A 21907-nucleotide genomic window follows, 5' to 3' on the forward strand; every position below is an offset into this window, starting at 1 on the left:
GTACTGAAGCAATGTGATCTGCATATCAGCCAGGCAACTAGTGATTTTAGGTTTAAAAGCTTTTGGCACAGTGTCCCCTTTAAAGCAAACCTGTCAATAAAGAAGTAAGTAAACAGCCATTGCTGATTTCCTTTTAAGAAAGCTAGTTTCTTGGCTTTCATGAAGACCCTCTGGCTTTAATACATTTCTACGTCACTGACTCAGAGGCAGTATGTAGATCAGGAGTCTCAGAGAAAAGTCAGTAGTCCTTATCTGCATGCATGTTCCGAGTCAGAGGTGCCAGTATGACAGCCAGGGAACCAGCATTTTCAGAAAAGCTAAGGAAAAACATACTCCATACTTCTCTCATGACATGAACTGCATCCTTTCTGGCTAAGTGTTCCATCTTGACCCAAATACTCAGTCCAGAGACAACCAGGCAGCTTGGATTTTTGGGAGCTTAGCAAGGGCAACCTTTATAATTCTTTCAACCCAGGCTTACTTTAAGGCAGTGGTCCCCAACCCCCGGTCCGCGGACTGGTACCGGTCCGCGGAATTAAATGGTACCGGGCCGCACAGTCTCAGTGCGGTCCGGTCCTGCAATATGGGGCAGTGCAGGGTCCCGGTGTTCGAACACCGGGGCCCCGCACTGCCGACGGGCTTCACAGTGAGGGGGCGGGTCCTATGACTCACCTCCCCTCCCGGCCGCGTCCATAGTAACAGGAGGCGGGAGGGGAGGTGAGTCACAGGAGGCGTGTGTGTGTCACACGTCCCGCCCCGCCCCCTGCAGTGCACACATCGAAAACTCCCTGGCTGGGTAAGTCCGAGCGCTGGCGCGGGGGGGGAGCAGGGGGGGTTTTATTAATAAAGTGTCTCGTTTAGGAACCTATAAGTGATGTATCTCTGTAATAAAAATATATATGTAATCTCCATGATTTGTTTGTGAAAAAATTCCAATAAAAAAGTTTTATAAAAACAACAAAAAAGTCTCTGTGGTGTACTTTTTTGTTGTTTTTATAAAACTTTTTTATTGGAATTTTTTCACAAACAAATCATGGAGATTACATATATCTTTTTATTACAGAGATACATCACTTATAGGTTCCTAAACGAGACACTTAATTAATATCTATCTACTTTGATCACATAGGACAGTGGTCCCCAACCCCCGGACCTGCACTTTGTACAATATATAAAAAATACAGGGTAGGAAAAAAAAAGGAATTCAGTGTCTAAGGGCTTGTTCACACCAATTGTGATGCGTTCCAGAGTGGCAGCTGCTGGAACGCACCACAATCGCTCACAAAACTTCCCCCTGCGTTCTGGGGCGTGGCAGTGCATTGAATTCAATGGCACTGCTTCGCCTTCCCGCCGCAGTGCGATCGGGAAGTGTGGCAAAACATTGCCTGCGTTCCATTCCACTGCAAACACAAAAAATAGCGCAAGCAGCATTGCAGTGGAACAGAACGCAGGCAATATTTTGCCACGCATCCGATCGCACTACGGGAGGTGGCTGCAGTGCCTTTGACTTCAATGCACCGCAACGCCCCCTCCCACCCCTGAACTCAGCGGGAAGATTTGTGAGTGATTGCTGTGCGTTCCAGCAGCTACCGCTCTGGAAAGCACCGTAATTTGTGTGAACAAGCCCTAAGGGCCCAGTCCCACCATAAGGAGTGCGTGCCAGTGCGTTCAGCCTCTGGAATGCAACCCGGCGGCTCACTTTGTTTTGGGGCAGGAGGGGGCGTGGTGGTCCATTGAACTCAATGGTACTGAAGCCTCGCCCCCCGCCTGCAGTGCGATCGCGGCACCGGAATGCGTAACACATTAGTGCCTGCGTTTTCCGGTCCAGTGCGATCTGCAAAAATGCTGCATGCACTATTTTGTGCAGATTGTACTGGACCAGAACGCGGGCACTAATGTGTCACACGTGTGGGTCACTTCACTTGAGGTCCATTGATATTTCCTCTCATCCCATAAATGAAAGTCTGTACCTCAGTACAGACAGGGGCTGGGAGGAAGAGTCTGCAGGAGCCTCAGCATTGCACTGAATGCTTTGCAGGCTCAAATGCAAAAACATACAAATTGTTTCTTTTATTAATATGTGTGCATTTATTATTTTTTTTGTAAAAGTTGCTCTATGCAGCAAATAGACTCATCATCAGTTACAAGACAACACCACAAGGTGGCACCAAGGCAGACAACCTGGTATGATTCAGCAGACCAGGACCTCCAGGGTACTGTGCATGTGGGCCTGGCATTACTCTAGAAACCAAGAATGATTATGCAGCTTCACAGTTCTCACAAAGGACATTTGACAATTTCAGCTGCATATTGTAAATTAAAGGTAAAATTAAGGTCTGTCTTGTTAGTTTGAATTGTAACTTTCAGATATAGAAATGCTTTATTTCTCGGCTTTCAAGAATCAATATATCCGAAGCACTCAAATATAATTATAGCACTACAGAATTTACAGCCTCACTGTTCTTTAATTTCGCACGGTTGCTGTTCTTGCCACTATAGAATGGGTATAATAATAATTTTAGAGCAACTATACTTATGTTTTGCTTTGCAATTTTATTTTCGGCACAGGCAAAAAAAAAAAAAAAGATCTGCAATACTCGGCATTATTGCCCTTACGGAACCTAGTATTCATTGTTTGGCATGAACTAACATTCATAAACGATGCAATATCATCATCACACACCATCATGTCGTGCTGCAAATTATGCAGAATGGATATAATGCAACACTCAGAATATGGCATTGTATCGCTGCTTTTGGTATTTAATGCACAGCATCACTTGTACTTTTCTAAGTATTTGTAGCAGAGCCTAATCAATGTCATTTAAAAGAGAATGAGTCTGCCTGCATTATTCAGAATGCTGTATTTGCAGAACATGGAAGCACTGTGCTTGCAGAATTTAGAATCCCTATACAGTAGATACAATCTACAAAATAGAAGGAAACACAATGTGAAAGTATTACTTTTAGCAACCAGTCAATATTCAGATTTTAGCACAGGTTTGAAAATGAGAATCTTATTGATTTCTATGAGCTCAATGCAGATTGACTATGCTTATAATGAAGGCAATCTCTACACTGCAGTATCTTTATGGTGTTGAAGGTCTCAGAAGCTTGGATGACATATGAAGGAAATCTCAGTTCAAGTGTTGCTGGATCTTCTCTTGTTTCCACTAAGGTGTCCAACGCACTGTAACTCATCTTGGAAGTTTTATGACTGGTGCACCCTGTCATTACACAGAAATATTACGATTTTTGCTCTAAGCCTAAATATTTACATTGCTTGCTTTATTTGTTGTTGATTTAAGTGTTAATATTTGCAATATATGTTTTTTGCTTTCATGTCCCTGGCAGAGCAAGGGTTTACATCAGCAGTGCTGTTTCCTGCCTGATCAGTATGGATGCAGAGTGACATCACGATTTAGCCAGCAAAGGATGGAATAATGAGGAGGAGGGGAGGCAGTACACAGAGTGTGTGTGAGTGTGTCTGGAGGCAGCCACGCACCAAGATCTGCAGTCAGAATACAGCAGCTTAGGAGACTGGTCCCCACGCTTTGACACAGCCCTGTATGACTGTCACCAAGGTAAGGGTAAGGGAGTGATGTATGCGTGAGACAGAAAGTCACAAGGAGGGAAGCCTTGCATAGAGGTAGAGTTACTCATAATGTGAAGAATGATAAATTACGAGCCCTCTATGCAGAACAGTTTACACTCTCTGATCTTAAGTGTGCTTTTAATGTGATTTTGCATGAATTACATAGGATGCTGGAAGTCGTTGCGGTTATACCCTTGGACTTATGAGACTGCAGAAGGCTTACGCAGCTCTCTTCTCCCACCACGCTCTCACAAACCACCATGCAACAAAGTACTGAACAAATAGACACCCGCCTAATCTTTTGGAGCTGCTCCAAGCAGCAAAGGATTATAAAAAAAAAATATCACATATTACTGCTTCCATTGTAGGGGTGTCTACCAGCTCTGTCCCTAATCCAAGGACATCTGGAGTGGGAACATATGGATATCCAACCAATCCCTCTCTACAACCTGCTGCTAAACGCTTTGTGATGTGGGGGCGTGGGTGAGGAGTAGCTGAATGCCAAGGAGAGGGGAGATTGTTCTGTTTCAGAGAGAGAGAAAAAAGTTGAATGGGAAATACATGGTTAAATGTGAGAGAGAGAAGTGGGCTACATACTGGAAAAGAAATTGTGTAGGTGGACAACAATCCAGCTCAGTATAGGGAAAATGGATCTGTTATTTAACTGACAGAAGAAAGAGAGTTATCTGGTGTGGAATACGGATGGATGTGGCTTAGTGCAAATAATAATGCAGAGTTAATTTGATAAAATGTTTGTATCTAGGCAGTGGGGATGTATTTGATTCTTTAGTAAATTGGTGAATAGTTGAAGAGCTATAATAGGGTACAAGGAGTAGAACATGGTTCTGTTTGTGAAATGCAGTAGTTATAGTTGTCTTGACTTGAGGCGTGACTTGAATGGGCAAAGAAGGGTTGATTGTTGAAGAAGTAGTCTTGTAGAGGCAAGAACTCTTGATGGGATAACAGAAACGGCTGAACCATTGTACTGTGACTGTTGGCTTCTTTGTAGAAGTATGAATCTGAAGAGTACCTTGATTCAGGGCAGTTATAATACAAGAGGCCAAAATAGGACATCTGGCTTCCGCCCACCAGGACAAGAGGCACACCAAGAGACATGCAAGTATTGGAATTTGTATTATGAGGCAGTAAAAGAGCACATATCATTTCCCAGCCCTTGGTGCACTAAGCAGGTAAGAAATGTATATGTACAAGACATGTATACAATATAATGTCTAAGCTAGTAGTTAGTCACATTCAACTGGACATGTCCTATAAAGATGAAGACATTTAATCATCTCATACAAGTGGCTTCATGGGTTTTAATGAGTGTCACTGTACCAGCTATACCATATGAACTCTGTACCGGTTACACCATGACCTGGATGAATATAAAACCTCCACAGACATAAACTGACCAGCTTTTATCATAATCTTTCCTAAAAAAAAACTCTGATAGTTACAAAAATACACTTGTTTTTTAAATCAGCTCTGCATGGCTTACAAAGTAGTGCCTGGGAATAGTCGAGGAACGAGTTGGATTGGAGAGTTGTAATGGTGCATGAGGTGGAGAAATTTGGGTAAATGATAAAGAGTTGTGCTTATGTGATTTATCTACTTTGGACTATGGGTTTATCCATGATTGTAGTACAGCAGACTGCAGGTTTTACAGGTCAATGTGCACAACTGTTACAGAAAACTTCTAAGTATTCTTCATAAGTAAAATGGAAACCATGGCATCTTGGATTTAAGAATGAGTAGTCTTGGAAAAGATGGGTAAAGTAGTACCTGAATAAGAACAGATAAGGGAGTAACAAATGTATTGATATACAGAATTTCATAGCACAGAGACCCATGGTTATTCACCTATATCATCAGCAGTAGAAAGTAGACCATGCTCTGGTGGACTGGAAGAGTTAAGTATAAGATAAGCTAATATAAAGAGGCATGCATTAGCATAGAATTAAAAGAACTGGTAATGGGTCTTAGTAGAGAAAATACCTAGGCATTGCTAATGTGATGAGAAAATCAAAGAGATGTATGGATGACTACGGGGTGGTATAAGTATGTTGTAGAAAGATACACTAATATATGGAGCTATAAATGGGTTTAGAATGGAGATGACCCAGTGTACAAATACGGGGAGTATAGATGGATAGATAGATAGATAGATAGATAATTATAGCAAAGAGAACATGATTGTAAGAAGGGTTTCTGAAATGTGTGGGTGAAGGAATGGATGTGTAGGCAGTAGAAGTGTTGAGAGATGTGTAGGAGTGCATGTGTTAGTATTAAGAGCATAAAAAATTATCCGATAGAGGTATAAAAAATGCAACAGAGATAGAGGAATTGTTGGGGGAATAGAATTATCGACTGCTGGAAAGAGAACTGGTTCTTGGTATTAGGACTTGAACTAAAATTAAATTGTGGATCACTTCACAAGAGGTAACAGGCAGAAAGTGTCATTGTGGTATGACCAAAAAAGCTAGATGCCATACGTATGGGAAAAATGCAGAATCCCCATGAGATTGCTGCTAAGAAATGGACAGGATGGTATGGAGAATCTATTGGAGATAAGATTGGATTCAGTAAGAATGCACAGAACTAAATAGTGAAGATTCAATTTGTCATATAGAAGCACTGGTTAGGTAGGTGCAGAAAATTGCCTAGATTATATAGGCAGTGATGATCCTGAATAAAGTGCTTCAAGCGAGTGTATTGGGGTTGTAGAGAGAACAGATTTAGGGAAGTATAAACTACTGCAAGAGTGAAAAGAGACAATCAGAGGATGATAAAGGAGTAAAAACTGTAGAACCAGCAGACAATGATCTTCCAAAGAAATTCAAACTTTATTCCACTTGCATCTATACAAAGAACAACCGCTGACGCGTTTTCTGCCTTACTTGACCTTAGTCATAGCCTATCACTCCAAAAGAGAGTCATCCATGCACCGAATGTGCATTAAAAGGACGCATGATAGAGGTGAGCTTTGTGTTTCAAGTTTTCATGATAGGAATGTTCATAAAAAAATAGCTTATGTCAGAAGGTATACATAACGCCCATAGACATTAGATGATCATTGATCAGATTAAATAAGGATCAAATGTCTGTGGGTGCTAGGCCAAACTTTTCAGACACCACCTAGCTGAAAAATCTCAGGGTACAAAGTATTTATCTTTGGTTTTTTTCCCTTAAATTTAGAGGATTTGGGGGGCCTCTCTAGACAATTAAAATGGTTTGCACACTTGTCATGATTGAATCTCCAGAATATCATCTAATATACTGTATGGAGGGTAGCTTTAGACTGCTGGTGATTGGATGACATGGATAGATGAGGGAAGGTGAACTGGTTAGAATTTACATTAGTAGATAGAGGAATACGTAGTTGTAAATAGACATTAGCAGTAATTGAATGCTTAAGTAGGGCATGAAAAGGATACCCTACTGAACTTTGTCTGGCCATAGCATATGCTGGTGACTTAGTACTGACTTTGTTGGAGGTTTAGTATTGACTTTGAATATAATGACTTATTAAAACCTTATACAGCAAGGCAAAAAAACAATATAGAACTTGCAGTAATCCCTAGCTACCAGTCATGATTCATTATTTCACTAAACTGACTTCACAGAACTGAATTCTGATTGGTTGCTACAGATCATTGCTTTTATGAGATGTTAGTGTGCAGGCATGGGTAGCCTAGCACTAGAAGATTTTCACCAGCCAGAACGAACACAAGGTAGGAAGTTGCCACTGTCGAGTAAGGACCTGCGGGTGGAATGGTTCAGCTTAGTGTACTTAAGGGGCTAGGGAAGGGACTATGAGTTTTAGGATAAATACTGAACTTGTTCTCTAAATTCTTTGAGTTTTAGCAGTGAAAGCTCAATATTTCTTCCAAACCAATATATTCCAATATTTAATTAATCTGACTATAAAAATAGAACCTCATCCTATGCTAATCAGATTATAAACCTTCTATTCACTCTATTTAAGAAAGGGAGAAATTGCAACCATCATAGTGACCATGTTAACCATTTTACTAATAGCTACGCCACTGCAGCACTGCAAAAGCTGCATGCATATGCATCTTTGATACAAGAAGGATGCTGTAGTATGAACGCATATCAACACTGTGTATTGTCTGCTCAATGCCCTGAAATTCTAATCTGCACTGAGAGAGTTACAGGTTCCGTGTTTTACTGCTGGCCTCTGTGGCACCCTGCTGTATAAGAGCACAGAACAGTTTGACTTGCATTTATTAGAGGCCTGTCCATATGCCAACAGCACTCTGAGTTTGTTATGTGCCTAACTATCAATGCATACTTAATCAGTATTCTTTGCCCTTCACTCTTTCTACATGAACCTTGGCATAAAGTTAATTTAATATTGCGTTACACTGGTTTATGCTTAAATAGATTGAGATTATTTCTATAAATTGGAAAACCATCATTATCAAGTGGCCCAGTGAACTTGCTGGGAATTGCAGTTGCTCAGTTGTTGCAGGTCTAGTCTGCTTAGCTCCAGTCTAGAGCAGAACATGACTAGTCCTAGACTAATATAGAATGACCTTGCTGTCCTACACATGCCGATAGGGTATGTCTATTCAGCTTCTAGCTGATCCTCATTGGGTAACCCATATTTCTTTGCCCTTAGTGCCTCTTTGTGTACCCACCCCTAGTTCTGTGCGCACATTCATAGGCAATGCTGCAGAAGGGAGGTGCCGCAATGTGCCAGTCTGCAGAAGTCAGGCAGAAAAAGTGACATTACATAAAGTACAGAACTGAGAGGAAGGTGAAATGTGCTGCGTGTACCTGGGCATAACTCACAAGATTGAACGCTGCAGGGCCGGCCTTAGGGGTGTGCGAGCAGTGCGGCCGCACAGGGCGCCATGGCAACAAGGGCGCGGTGCGGCCGACACAGCTCGTCCTGGGGGCGGCTTCTCTCCCCCTAGGTGTGGTCACTGAGGGGCGCTGTAAAGCTTTCTCGCACAGGGCGCCTAAAGGCCTAAGGCCGGCCCTGGAACGCTGAGCCCAGAAACATGCCAAAAAATAAACCCCTAGATCCTAAATAGCAAGCATAAATCATCTGGGGTGAAGAAGATGCTGAGTGGATGATTTAAATGTTCTCCATAGACCAGATTATCTTTCTAAGCTCCATAGCAGTTATTATTTTCATAATGAGTCTATGCATCTTTGAAATGATATTTCGGTTTTATTGCAGGAGGTGTATTATTAAACTTTAAACTCAATTTATACAGATTAGGGCAGAAGAAAAGCAATAGTGTCATGTTTAGTACATGGAGTACATTTGACAGGGTCAACCGGGGCTCCTGTTGATAAGGTAAATTAGACATGATAGTTTAAAGTTTAGGTAAATATTACAGCATATTTGAACCAGGCCTTAGCAAATGTATTTAGGTATTCTACACCATTAGCACGAACTATTACTAGCTGTGCACATCCCAAAGGTGGCTGAGAATAAGGTAACCCACCCTCAGGACTACCTGGTAAGCTGACACTTTTTATAAAGGGACACAATGTTTAAAGGGAAACTGTAATTGTTTTATGTATTTTTATTTTCATTTGTTTTTAGTTGATACCGTTTAAACTGTGGTTTTAATATCTGTTTTTAAAGTATATATACAATCTTTTAGAACTAGCCATTTAATGCATGGCAAACGATTCCCAGAGCGCTGTGGGTTAGCTAAACCGTGAGGCTCTAACTAAAACCTCGAATGGAGCAGTCCAGTAAGGGATGAATCACCCCTTATGTGTGTGTAAGTGTCAGTTTGAGCTCTGTAAACAGCAGGGCTTTTTCCATTGGTGGTAACTAGAGGAAAACATGTTAAATGGAGCCTAGAGCTACCTTCTGGCTAAAAGTAAGACTATTAACTGCCTCCGGGCCGGCCGTAGTAAAAAAAAAGGCCGGCCAGGAGCTCTCTAGATCTGAGCGGGCGTCTCTAGACGTCCGCTCAGACAAAAAATAAAACCCCCTTGGTGATTAAATACCACCAAAATAAAGCTCTATCTGTCCCCAAAAAATGGTGTAAAATTCATTTCAGTACAGCGTTGCATGACGAAATAAACGTCAGTCAAAGTATCGCAGCGCTGAATACTGAAAAATGGCCTGGCCAGGAAGGGGGTCTAAACACCTGGTCTTGAAGTGGTTAATATGCTATCTTTTTTATTTACCTGCCAGTTTTTTTTAAAACAATTTATATAATGAAAGAGAAATATATGCAAACCCACTAAACAGTCCCTTTTATAAGTAATAAGAAATAATTATCTATTGCCACCAGTGAGGCTGTAAGTGCTCATTCTCTAATCCCAGTAGAGAAAGTGGTGGGTGGAATCTGAATGTTCTGTATGAAATACAGATTTATGTTTCCTGCATCTAGAACTAATGGGACCCATTGTCTCTGGAGAGTGCATAGCAAAGTAATTCATAGTTATCCATTAACTGCATCATAAACTATGCATGAGTTTGCATTTCTCTTCAGTGGATATAGAGGATTTTTTAAAGTCCTGGTCTCCTCCAGGCTGAACTGAAGGTCATTTATTAGATAAAAGCTCAAAACTCAGTTTCTTCTATACTTTAGCTTTATTCAGTTTCAATTATATGCTAGTTATAGTGGTTCCCTATAGTAAAAAAGGGGAAAGCTTCCTCAATGGAACTTGACCTTGTAGCAAGTTTCAGACAGCTGTGTTGTGGGGGTGTTTGGCATTGCTCCCATAGCTTTTTGCTGAAAGTAGAAGCTCTTTGAATTGTGTGAATTAGAGAATAAAAAAAGAAATCACTTGGCTTGTACCTCTCCCTGCAGAAACACAGCGGATTCCAGACTACCCATGTTTCCTTTGTACACAACATTGGAATCCCTCTCTTGTGTTGTTTGCAGTACTATTGAATACCATGGTTCCCACAGAGTTATTATATTAAGGCAAAGTTCCAGTTTTGTTGATAAGTGAACTGTACTTATGTGATAGATAGGTCAGAGACAAGCACTGCATTGTGGGATAGGAAGTGGTCTTATTTTCCTCATACTTGAATTTGCAAGTGCTTCAGGAGACTGCAGTGAGACAAGGGGATGAAGCAGGCTTGCCAAACCTAAAATGTGGAACCAAATGGTGCCTAAGTTCTATACAACTATGCCCAGTGTCCTTGATTGGCAATACCCTGCTGGCTAGATACCAAGCTGCAGGCATTGTTGGGTTGACTGATCTGCCATGAATAGTTCGGGTGCTGATGTCACTTGGCAAACAGAGAAGGCAGCGCAGACACAGTGTATTACTTCTCTTGTCTTAGAGACCCAACTACATTAAAGGAGAACTATGGGGTTAAGGCTTTTCCCCATAGTTCTCCTTAGGGTAACGGGAGGACACAAACTAGCGTCCTCCCGTCACCCTAAGCTCAGTATACCGTGAGCTACTGCTCGCGGTATACTGAGATGCCGCAGCTGAAGCGGATCCCGACAATTATGTCTGGATCCGCCCAGCTGCGTGAGTGACAGCAGGCTCTGCCTATCTAGAGGCAGACCCAGCTGTACCCGCGCCCTCCCCATCTGATCCGCCAGTCAGCGCTGGCGGATCGGAGCGGGCAGGGGGGAATCCAGCCCCTCCCCTGTCACGGCAGAGAGCTGTGACAGGATCGAGAGGTGAGCGAACGCCGGTGTGTGTTCGCTCACCTCCCGATCTACTGAGCCAACCTGTGACAGTCTCATTGTCACAGGTCGGCTAGAACTATGAGGTGAGTGAAAAGCATTCACCTCATAGTTCTCCTTTAAGATAAGGGAAAATCTGTATTCCAGTGACACTACAGTAAGGAACAGCTCTCATTCCACTGAGGCAAATGTAAGAGGGAGTCTTACTCTCACTGAGACCATTATAAAAGTCAGTCATCCTTCCTCTGACCACCAATACTGAGGCATTCTTTCTTTCATTAAATACCAATATAAGGGGCAGTCATCACCCCCCTGACCACCAATACTGAGGCACTCTTTCTTTCATTAAATACCAATATAAGGGGCAGTCATCCCCCCACTGACCACCAATACTGAGGCACTCTTTCTTTCATTAAATACCAATATAAGGGGCAGTCTTCCTCCCACTGGCTTCCAACCAATGTAAGGAGCAACATGTTACTAACTGCTGATGCCTGCATTCTGTGTGCTGTGCTGTATATTACTGCACTGCGCTCTGCATAGTGTGCTGCACATAATGTGCTGCACATTACATACTGTATTTCTGACTGCTGCATTGTGAATGTTGAAAATACTCCAGATCACTGCATTCTATATGCTGTGTTACATGTTACATATCTTTGGCCTCTGTACCCTATACTGTATGATAACAGATATATAATAGTACAACAGGTATAGATTGATACCCAATACAGGTTCCTGGGTTCGTCACAGCAATAGCTAGCGAATCTCATTGGACTTGTTTGTTAACTTTAAATACTAAATAACAAATATGACAGGAAAATGTCTGCACAGTGTCACAAACCCTTTCAGACTTGTTACAAGCTGACTCTTCTTCTCCTTGTGCTGGATTTATATATAAAGAGACAGACAACCCCAGCTTTGACTGGAATTTGACTACTTTTGAGTCCAAGAAAGTTATTTGTTCCTCCTGGCTTTATTAGCCAATAGAATCTCCACACACAGACCATCGCTCCCCCGAATGAATATTCCAATGCAATGTTCCAGTGAGGAACATGTGATGTAGGCTCTCTTAGGGGTTAATATTGACTGCCTCCAGCATTAAGAATTCAAAGGCAACACAGACAAAAATAAAGCTCAACTAAAGCTAATAATTGTTTTCTAGTGTTTTGGATATACCGCGTTTCCCCGAAAATAAGACAGTGTCTTATTTTCGGGGGATGTAACAGCGGGGAGTTTGCCCGGTTGATGGCATTGGTGATGGTAGATACCTGATACCACCTTGCGAGAAGTTTGAAGTTGACTTCCATCATGTAGCTATAATTACATGTGCAGCTACCCCGAAGGTAAGACCTAGCGCTATCTTCTGGGATGTCTGTAACATAAGACCTACCACCGAACTAGGTCTTATTTTCGGGGTAGGTCTTATATTACAGAAATCCCCGAAGACAGCGCTAGGTCTTATTTTCGGGGTAGGTCTTACTTTCGGGGAAACGCGGTAGTAGAGCAGCTATAAAACCTTCTTTAAATTCCATCTCCCCATTGGGAAATTTCCCATCAGTTCCTGTTGGGAACTACACACTGAACTAGAAGTGAGCAAAGTGAGTGGAGAGTTTTCCTCACTTCCTGTCCAATGTGTGGCAGTTATAGTAATTAGTGATTTTAGTTCGATGTAGTCACTAAGCAGTAACTAGTGATAACTACTAGTAACAAGTGTCATTGGGATTTTAGATGTAAACCTACATCCCTTAACATAATCCTCTTCTCATGTGAAAAAAGAAGAAAGAAAATCATTATAAAAAGAAGATCAGAAGGGTCTCCTGTTCTATATACATTCTGTGAGGTATTGTATACATACAACAAGTCATTAGATCAGTTCTATCTTCAAATCAGAGCTCAGGATTTTAATTTTCCATTTTAAACACTATAGTGTAAAAGTGACCTGTCCATAATATAAGACCAAATGGTCTAAACAGCCTTTAATGCATGTTACCTAATGACCAATTCCCATAAGTGAAAAATCCCTAATCTCTAATTATGTTAAATGCAGTGAATCCACTAAGTGCTTTAGTACACCTGGAGGAATCAGCCGGTCCTGGAAACGTCATCAATCTTAATCTGGTTTAGAAATTACATTGTATGGTTTGGTGCAGTTTAAGTAGGGTCCATTTGAAGTTGGCACTCATGATTCAAACTGCTTAAAATACTGTCTTAACCAAGCTACAAATTGTTAGCGGGACATATTTCCTTGGTTGCCGATTTACCCATTTTATGCATCAGCAGCAGCAAAATCCTTACATGTCATTTCTAGAGAGGGGATAACAGCACCTTGTTTACACCTACATAAACATTTGTTGCTTGAGAAGAAAGCACCCCACAATGGCTTGGTTCCATCATTTCTGAATTAAAGAATAGGAAACTAGTCACATTGTTCTCAACATCTGATTCAAGGGTGTCTCATTACTATTCTCTTGCTTGCTTTTCTGTGATTTGCTGGCTCAGCTCTCTTTGAATGGCTAGAGTCCATGCCAAAATGTGCCCATGTACCCTGTAGTTGTAACCTAAATCATAGCAATACCCCTATGAGTTGTGCGCCAGCAGGTGATTCAGTCAAGCAGAGATGGCAGCCCAACTTGCACTGCCAGTGAGCTGTGATGTTATGAAAGATAAACCTATCCCCTAACCCACCGGAGTAGCTAAGGAATTCTACTTCCTTTGCATAATCTTTTAAGTTTCTTCAATAAAAATTGGTAAATATACAGGCTACATCCCATTTTGCTTTATTGCACAGTTCTAGGCACTGTTTTAATGCCTCAAAAATATCAATGCTAGAAATTTTCAAATTGTGGAAATTAAATTGGATGTGCTATTCCGATAAAGATATGTCAAAGGTGTTTTTAAATGTTTTCCCCTTATTCTAGTTTTGATGTTCATATTCTCTAAAACCAGGCTTTCAGTATGATTAACACAGACGCACTTTAAAGAGTTTTGATAATTGAACCATGAAGATAATTGTCCAGGAAGGACTTGCACCGGTTTTAGAGCCAAGGTTACAAGAAGCTAGGAAGAACTAGGAATACCTCTAGTAGGATTGATAATTCACTTAAAGAACTCTCGTCAGAATAGAAACATGTCTACAGTTTCTAAAGGCAGATGTAAAAAGAATTTAGTATAGCTCTACTTTAAACAGTTTTTTAATGTTCATATCAAAAAGTTGGAATCTCCTTCTTTGTTTGCAAGGTATTACAATTCAATGAATGCCAAGAGCCACCTGGCAGCTGCTCAGCTTTTTTCAACACCACACAGTTCCAGCCTGAGAAATCTAAAAAAAAGCGCTGAAGCCTGGAGTGGATGAGCTTAGCAGAGTGGACATAGTCTAATCCAGGGGTGCCCACAATTTTTCGTCTGGAGATCTACTTTTCAAATGACGAGCTCAATGAGATCTACCAATGGAAAAACACCTGCGTTCAGGGGCATGGCGGTGCATTGAAGTCAATGGCACGGCAGCCACGCCCCCCGCCCGCAGAGCAATCGGACGCACCCGGAACACAGGCACATCAGTGCCTGCATTCAGGTCTAGTGCGATCTGCAAAAAATGCTGCAAGCCGGCTTGCGTTTCTATGCGTTCTATCAGCCGAACACTCTGGAACGCAGACTTTGTGGTGCGAACTGGCCCTCTCTCTTGGCCGTTGGCCGTCTCTTCTCTCTCTCCTTGCTCTCTCCCCTGTTTCTATCTGCTATCTCTATCTGCCGACGTTGCACACAGGGAGAAGTGTCCCGCCCCTTCCCGTCTGACACATTCAGCCGCACTAGCACCGCGGGAGGGAGCTCAGGTCAGTGTGCTGATCGCGTTCTACCAGTGTTTGCTTTTCGATCTACTGGTATATCGTGATCTACCTAATGGGCACCCCTGGTCTAATCCATATATTTGAATTGTAGACTGAGAAGGGAAGCTCTGGGGTGGGGTGGGTATCCCATTCTCTTTTCTTCACACTGTCATTTATGTATCGGAAACAATAATTAGAATAACGGATAGTGAGGACTCAAATAAAAGACACTGCCAGAAACCGTCTTTCCAACATAGAGTCATGCTCCAAGCATTTCAAACTAGTCTAATAACCATTTTAGGAGCCAATCTTCTTTACCAGCCCTGGACTTTGTAGGATAATGTTCTTAAAATGGAGCTACATTAGAGTGAAAGCTCAAGACTTTCTAATACTTCCTCCTGTTCAAGTGGTCAGAGAATATGGCTGGCTAGTGTAGTTTCATCTCCCTGTTACCTTAAGCCAAGCATGCCTACATGGCGGTACTTGCTTGCCTTCAGGACTTACTGAATAATGCTGTATTCTCTGGGTAGGTAGCACAAGCATAGGTAGAATTTGACTCAGGGAGATGCAGATGCACACAGATGATAACGGTGACTAGTGCTTCTGCTAGAGTGCAATCAGAGGGATGTGCAGAGAGGTCAGTACAGGCAGCAAGCAGAAACCTGATCCATAAACAGGCTAAAGGTCATTGCAGGTGGCAGGCAGAAATGTGGTGAGTAAACAGGCAAGAGTTTGGGCCAGCTATCAGGTAGATACATGGGCAGTAAAAAGGCAAAGAAGAGATGGTCAATAACAGGGGTCGGTCAGGACAACAGGCAGAAATAAGATCAATATACTGGCAAGGGTCAGTACACAGGCAAATCAGATACTGGCAATGGCAGCTAGTGAGGAACGTGAGGTGATGGAGGCAGGGCTTGTGTGGTATAAATCAGGCACTAAAAGAAGAGTGATCAATAGCATGAAGTATGATGGGAGAAGCAGGCAGAGGGCATTGCATGACAATCAGACACTGAAAGTCTGAGCCATGGCCATACAGTAGAGATACAGGAGACTGTGGTCAATGAGGAACAAGGAGGAGAAGCCCAAGATGCAGCTGCAGTGCTCAAGCACCAGGATGCTGAGCGGAGCAGCCGCTGGGGTCAGCGGAAATGTGCCAGGAGTACTCAGGAGTGTACTGTTTGTAATCTTTATATCCAGCAACCTGAATTAACATTATGGGAGCACATTTGTAATTTGACCCACCCACCAGTTGAGAACCAAGGGCCTAGGCCATCTTTATGTAGAGCAACAATTCTTTTTTCAGATCCTCAGAGAGTTCTTTGCCATGAGGAGCCATGTTGAACTTCCAGTGACCAGTATGAGAGAGTGAGAGCGATAACATCAAATTTAACACACCTGCTCCACATTCACACCTGACACCTTGTAACACTAACGAGTCACATGACACCGGGAAGGGAAAGTGGCTAATTGGGCCCAATTTGGACATTTTCACTTAGGGGTGTACTCACTTTTGTTGCCAGCGGTTTAGACATTAATGGCTGTGTGTTGAGTTATTTTGAGGGGACAGCAAATGTACACTGATATACAAGCTGTACACTCACTACTTTACATTGTAGCAAAGTGTCATTTCTTCTGTGTCGTCACATGAAGTGATATAATAAAATATTTACAAAAATGTGAGGGGTGTACTCACTTCTGTGAGATACTGTATATATATACTGTATACAGGTGAAATGTGAATAATTAGAATATCGTGCAAAAGTAATTGCAGTAAGTGCTGCAAAAGGTGCCCAAACCAAGTACTGAGTACATATGCATGCTTGTACTTTTCAGAGGTCCGATATTGTTCTATGTACAATCCTTGTTTTATTGATTGCATGTAATGATCTACTTTTTTGGGGTTGTGGATTTGGGGTGCTTTGGGTTTTCATGAGCTGTAAGCCATAATCATCACAACTATGACAAATCACGGCTCGAACTATCTTGCTTTGCATGTAATGAGTCTATCTCATATATTAGTTTCACCTTTTAAGTTTCATTAGTGAAATAAATGAACTTTGCACGATATTCTAATTATTCGAGTTTAACCTGTATATATATATATATATGACGTAAAAAAACAAAACGTAGTATTGCAGTGGGCAATGATACCTTTCTTATATATATACACAGTATATATACTGTATATCAGTCACAAGAGTTGCTGAAGGGTATGACCACATATTAACACTGAAAATTCTGAATTAACCCCTTGCACACATCTATCTACATTATTGCATATTTCTAACAAACTTTTGCATAAAAACAAGAATTGCTGGTTAGCATATGTTGCAATACATGCAAGTTCTAGCTCTCCAACTGTGTCGATGTGATCCCTCTCTGGCCAGTTCCCCTCTGGCCAGTATTCCAAATGCCAAATACTTATGTGCTTATAGCATACTTTAATGGACATATAGTGCCAATATGGGGCAGACAGTCACAGTAGGAGAACACATATTAAAGCTCAACTCCAACCAAACCTTTCTTTTAATTTTGAAAAGAATGGGGAAGGGATGAAACAGCTGTCATGTTCTTACTGCAGGCTGTGACTCCATTAGAGATATTTCCCTCTTTTTCTGCCTGGACAGTAGGGATATCAAGGTACAACAAAACCAAATGTGTGTAAAGTATTACAGTTTGTTTTCTTTAGAAAGCAGCCACAGCCTGAGTAGAAAAGCCTGTCCCTTTTAAACATGCTGCAGAGAAGAATCATTGCCTATGCCTGTGTCCCTTCAAGTCCCCGCTGTTCTCCCCGCCTGTGTTGGAGGAGGCAGTGGGGACACTGACCGCTGCATTACTCCGCTGCCCCCGTACCTCTGCTGCTGTCTTCCCCTGGTCCGTCGGCTTCTCCGTTCCCCCGTCCTGCCGCGGCACCTCTGCCCCGCCCCCCTGCCTCCTCTTCATTGCAAGCTGGGAGCCATACCCAGCCTGCTATTGGATATTGTAAAATGCAATAGCCAATAGCAAGCTGGCTATTGCACCGCCCACTGCCTGCTGTCAATCAGCATGGGGGGACCTGATAGAGAACTTTCTCCTTCAGGCCCCTCCTCCGCTAAGCCCTGATTGGGCAAAGTCTTGCACCTGACCTCTGGTCAGGTGCAAGACTTTAACAAATCAGAGCTTCAGTGGGCATTTTGTATTATGGAATGTCCGCGGTCGAACAAACCGCAAACATCCCATAAAGTTCGGTGAGCGCTCGAACTGCCGATGTTCGATTCGAACTCGGCCCATCCCTACTGGCTAGTAACTTAGGACATGACATTTTGAGCCCTGCTGTAGCCCACCTTCTAGTAGTTCAAAAGCTTGTTGTTTTATTTATTTTGCCCTTTTGTATGTTTTTTTACTGCTGTCCTTTCTATTTTCTTTATGGTTTTTTTCCTCTGCTCTTTTATAATGGATCATTCTGAGAGAAATATCAAAAGTAAAAGTGTAAAGTAATTATTATACCTCCCAACTTTCTAAGACGAAAAAGAGGGACATCTTCCAGCACAATGTATTTAGGCAAGCAGACGCACCCCTGCTACGCTCCCAGTTATGTGGACCATTCAGATTCCATATGCCAAAAAATTATTGATTAAACCCAGAATTGTTTTGTTTTTACCTTTGCTTTTCCTTTATACTGGCTTTTTGAAATAGCAAACAAAAGATAAGATGAAGGTTTTAGTACAGAATAAAACTTTTGATATGATATTACCTTTTCATAGATCAGACCAAAAAGAGGGACAACTGAAGAGGAAAGAGGGACAGAGGGATTTGGTTCCAAATGAGGGACAGTTGAGGGGTATGGTTTTTAAAGTGTTTGTAGGAAGCACTGATGTGGAAGCATTGACTTGTAAAGGGGCTATAATAGCTGTAGTCTCTAGCAGTCCCATCTAATGTGTCTCCAGGCAGGGCAGCCATCAGAAATTTTGGGGCCCCCTACACGGCTTTAGGCCGGGCCCCCCCCCCCCCCAATTCTGGCAAGTCCGACATCACACGAGCAGCGTAGTTGATGGGGCCCTAGCTTGTCTCAAAGCCCCTGGAGCGGCAATGCTGGGGCCCTGCGCTGCTCGGGCCAGGCCTGTGCCTCCTGCCCGGGCCCCTTACATAAGTATCGGCCGTACCCCCCTGATGGCTGCCCTGTCTCCAGGCTATGACTATCTCTTGACGCATGTTCCCAGTCCTCACCTCAATTACTATAGGATATCTGTAGTCTCTGACCATCTCCTGTAGAATGTTCACAGTCTATGACAACTTACTGAGCCAATACATTCAGTGAATATTATGCGTGGTCCTTTTGTAACTTGAGGCCCTCTATATCAAGCAAGTTGACCACCACTTGTCCATGGCGTATGTCTAACTGCTGCCCCACTGATGATTCCTGATAAATGACCTTGTTTTTTGCAATCTGTTTACAACATTGCAATATATTTAGTAGGTACAGTATGTACTGTCTTATACAGAGACATCTAATGCACTATCTTCAAAGCCTTGATATGATTTCACCTGAAAGGGCTATTATAGGATGGGTGAGTAGCCAGAATATGGATACAGAAATATCAGTACAAGCATAAATGGAAGTGTGGTTTGTAACGGCTTTTTATTGAATACATCTGGGGCAAATTGAGGCTGCTGTAAAGTGGGGCAGTCAATGGCAGTGGCCTACAGCTGTATTTAGTTAGACCAAATACATATCATGGAGTGATTGTACATCCCATTGAGTCACGCGCTTCATACAGGCACATAGCTGCCAGGTAATCAAGCAGAAAGGATTTTATTTAGAACAAAGGCAGGCAGAGGCGGTACACAGGCACCCTGACATTGAGATAACAATACGCCATGCGGACAGGGCATGATGTCCATTTAACGCACAGTAAAATCTGTGGAGAGGAAAGCCATGCACTGATACAATGTAAAGCTCTAGTATGTGTGCTTCCTGTACATATTGTGGGTCAGGTGGAGAGGGAGAAGCAGAAGATTTCCGGGGTTAGACAAGACTCTTGCTGAGGTATATCCTCTTATTGTAACTCCGAACTGTCTTTTCATCTCACATCAGATTTCCACAATGGAAGACATGATCATTAGGAGCCAAGGCAATTTACTGATGCATACGTTGCTGTACATTAGAGGATCGGTATTGATCTTTCACAGATTTTGACAACAGACAGTATACATATATACCATCTGCAGAGCCATTTATAGGAAGCATGTTAGATAATTTCCTGTTTCATTCCGGAAACTAGATGGGCAGTCAAGATTTAGGTGACTTTACTTTATTGGTATGTACATGGCCTCCCGAAAAAAAATGACTCGGCTATGCTATGGAACAGCTGTATGATGTGAAAATATGAATGTCTTATGCTGGGACAACAGCAAGAAAAAAAATATTAATATGAAAATTGCAATAAACTATCCTTGCAACTCCATAATCGACATTAAAGGAGAACTATGGGGTTAAGGTTTTTCCCCATAGTTCTCCTTAGGGTAACGGGAGGACACAAAGTAGTGTCCTCCCGTCACCCTAGGCTCAGTATACCGCGAGCTGTAGCTCGCGGTATACTGAGACGCCGCAGTATACCGCGAGCTGCTGCTCGCGTTATACTGAGACGCAGCAGCTGAAGCGGATCCCGACAATTGTGCCGGAATCCGCCCAGCTACGTGACTGACAGCTGGCTCTGCCTATCTAGAGGCAGAGCCAGCTGTACCCGCCCCCGTCCGTTCCGCCAGTCAGCGCTGGCGGATCGGAGTGGGGAGGGCGGAATCAAGCCCCTCCCCTGTCACGGCAGAGAGCCGTGACAGGATCGAGAGGTGAGCGAACGCCGGTATGTGTTCGCTCACCTCCCGATCTACTGAGCCGACCTGTGACAGTCTCAAGGCCGTGACACACTGCACGCGAAGCCATGCAGAGCGAAGCAAAGCTTTCCGGCACGGAGCTTTGCGTGCAGTGTGTGAGCTGAGTGCAGTCAGATGATTGACAGCACCTTCAGCCAATCGGCTCGTCCGTAACAACCTGCCAGCTGACGCATCGCGACGCGCTGGTTTATACGCACTAGCCGATTGGCTGAAGTTGAAATTGTTCATCTCGGCACGCTCAGCTCCGCGAGCTCTCGCAAGCTGAGGTGCCGAGCAGAAAATGACATGACACACTGCTCGCAAAGGCAGCGCGCCACCGCTCCGCGCTGCTTCGCGTGCAGTGTGTCACGGCCTTCATTGTCACAGGTCGGCTAGAACTATGAGGTGAGTGAAAAGCACTCACCTCATAGTTCTCCTTTAACTCTCTAGCTTCCATAACTGTTTTTACAATTTTTTTGTTCACATGTCAAAATGTAAATTTTAGGCCTGAAGACTACTTAACCCCCCATCCCCTCTCCATCATATATTTATCAGTGGGCAATCCCTTTCATGGCTCCTGGAAGTGATCAGGCAGCTGTACACATGTAAGCAAACTTCTGACTTATATAGTAGCTGGGAGTCTACTTACAGGACCCTGATGCCGCCTCCTTATGGCAAATGGTGGCGGCAGTAAAAGGGTTAAATAATTTTTAATAGAAATAGAACACAAGTTGTGTGCAAAATAGAGAGTGCATCTAGAAGTACACTGTGATGTCACTTGCTATATAATAACTAAAGAGAATTGACACTTTTGTACCTAATGACCAATCAAATTTTTGCTTCAATGTTGCATATAACAGGAAAGCCGAGGGTAGTTGTTATGGACAACACCTCTACCTTTCTCCAGTTCTGTACATTGGCCTCATATATATAAATGTGCTGCCCTATGAAAATGATCAGATGTTTGCTAAGTCATATCTGCA

General features: G+C 42.7%; 1 protein-coding gene across 1 annotated transcript in view; it reads left to right on the forward strand.

Annotated features, from left to right (window-relative positions):
- Positions 1-3376: 3376 nt before the first annotated feature.
- CORO2B (coronin 2B) overlaps positions 3377-21907 on the forward strand; it is a 52333-nt gene continuing 33802 nt past the window's right edge. The window contains exon 1 of the mRNA XM_018573809.1: positions 3377-3584. Coding sequence (XP_018429311.1) covers positions 3570-3584 — 15 coding nt within the window. The 5' untranslated portion in view covers positions 3377-3569. The remainder of the gene's footprint in view (positions 3585-21907) is intronic.

Source organism: Nanorana parkeri, unplaced genomic scaffold (assembly GCF_000935625.1).
Source record: "Nanorana parkeri isolate BGI_ZX_2015 unplaced genomic scaffold, ASM93562v1 scaffold2552, whole genome shotgun sequence".
NCBI lineage: Eukaryota > Metazoa > Chordata > Amphibia > Anura > Dicroglossidae > Nanorana > Nanorana parkeri.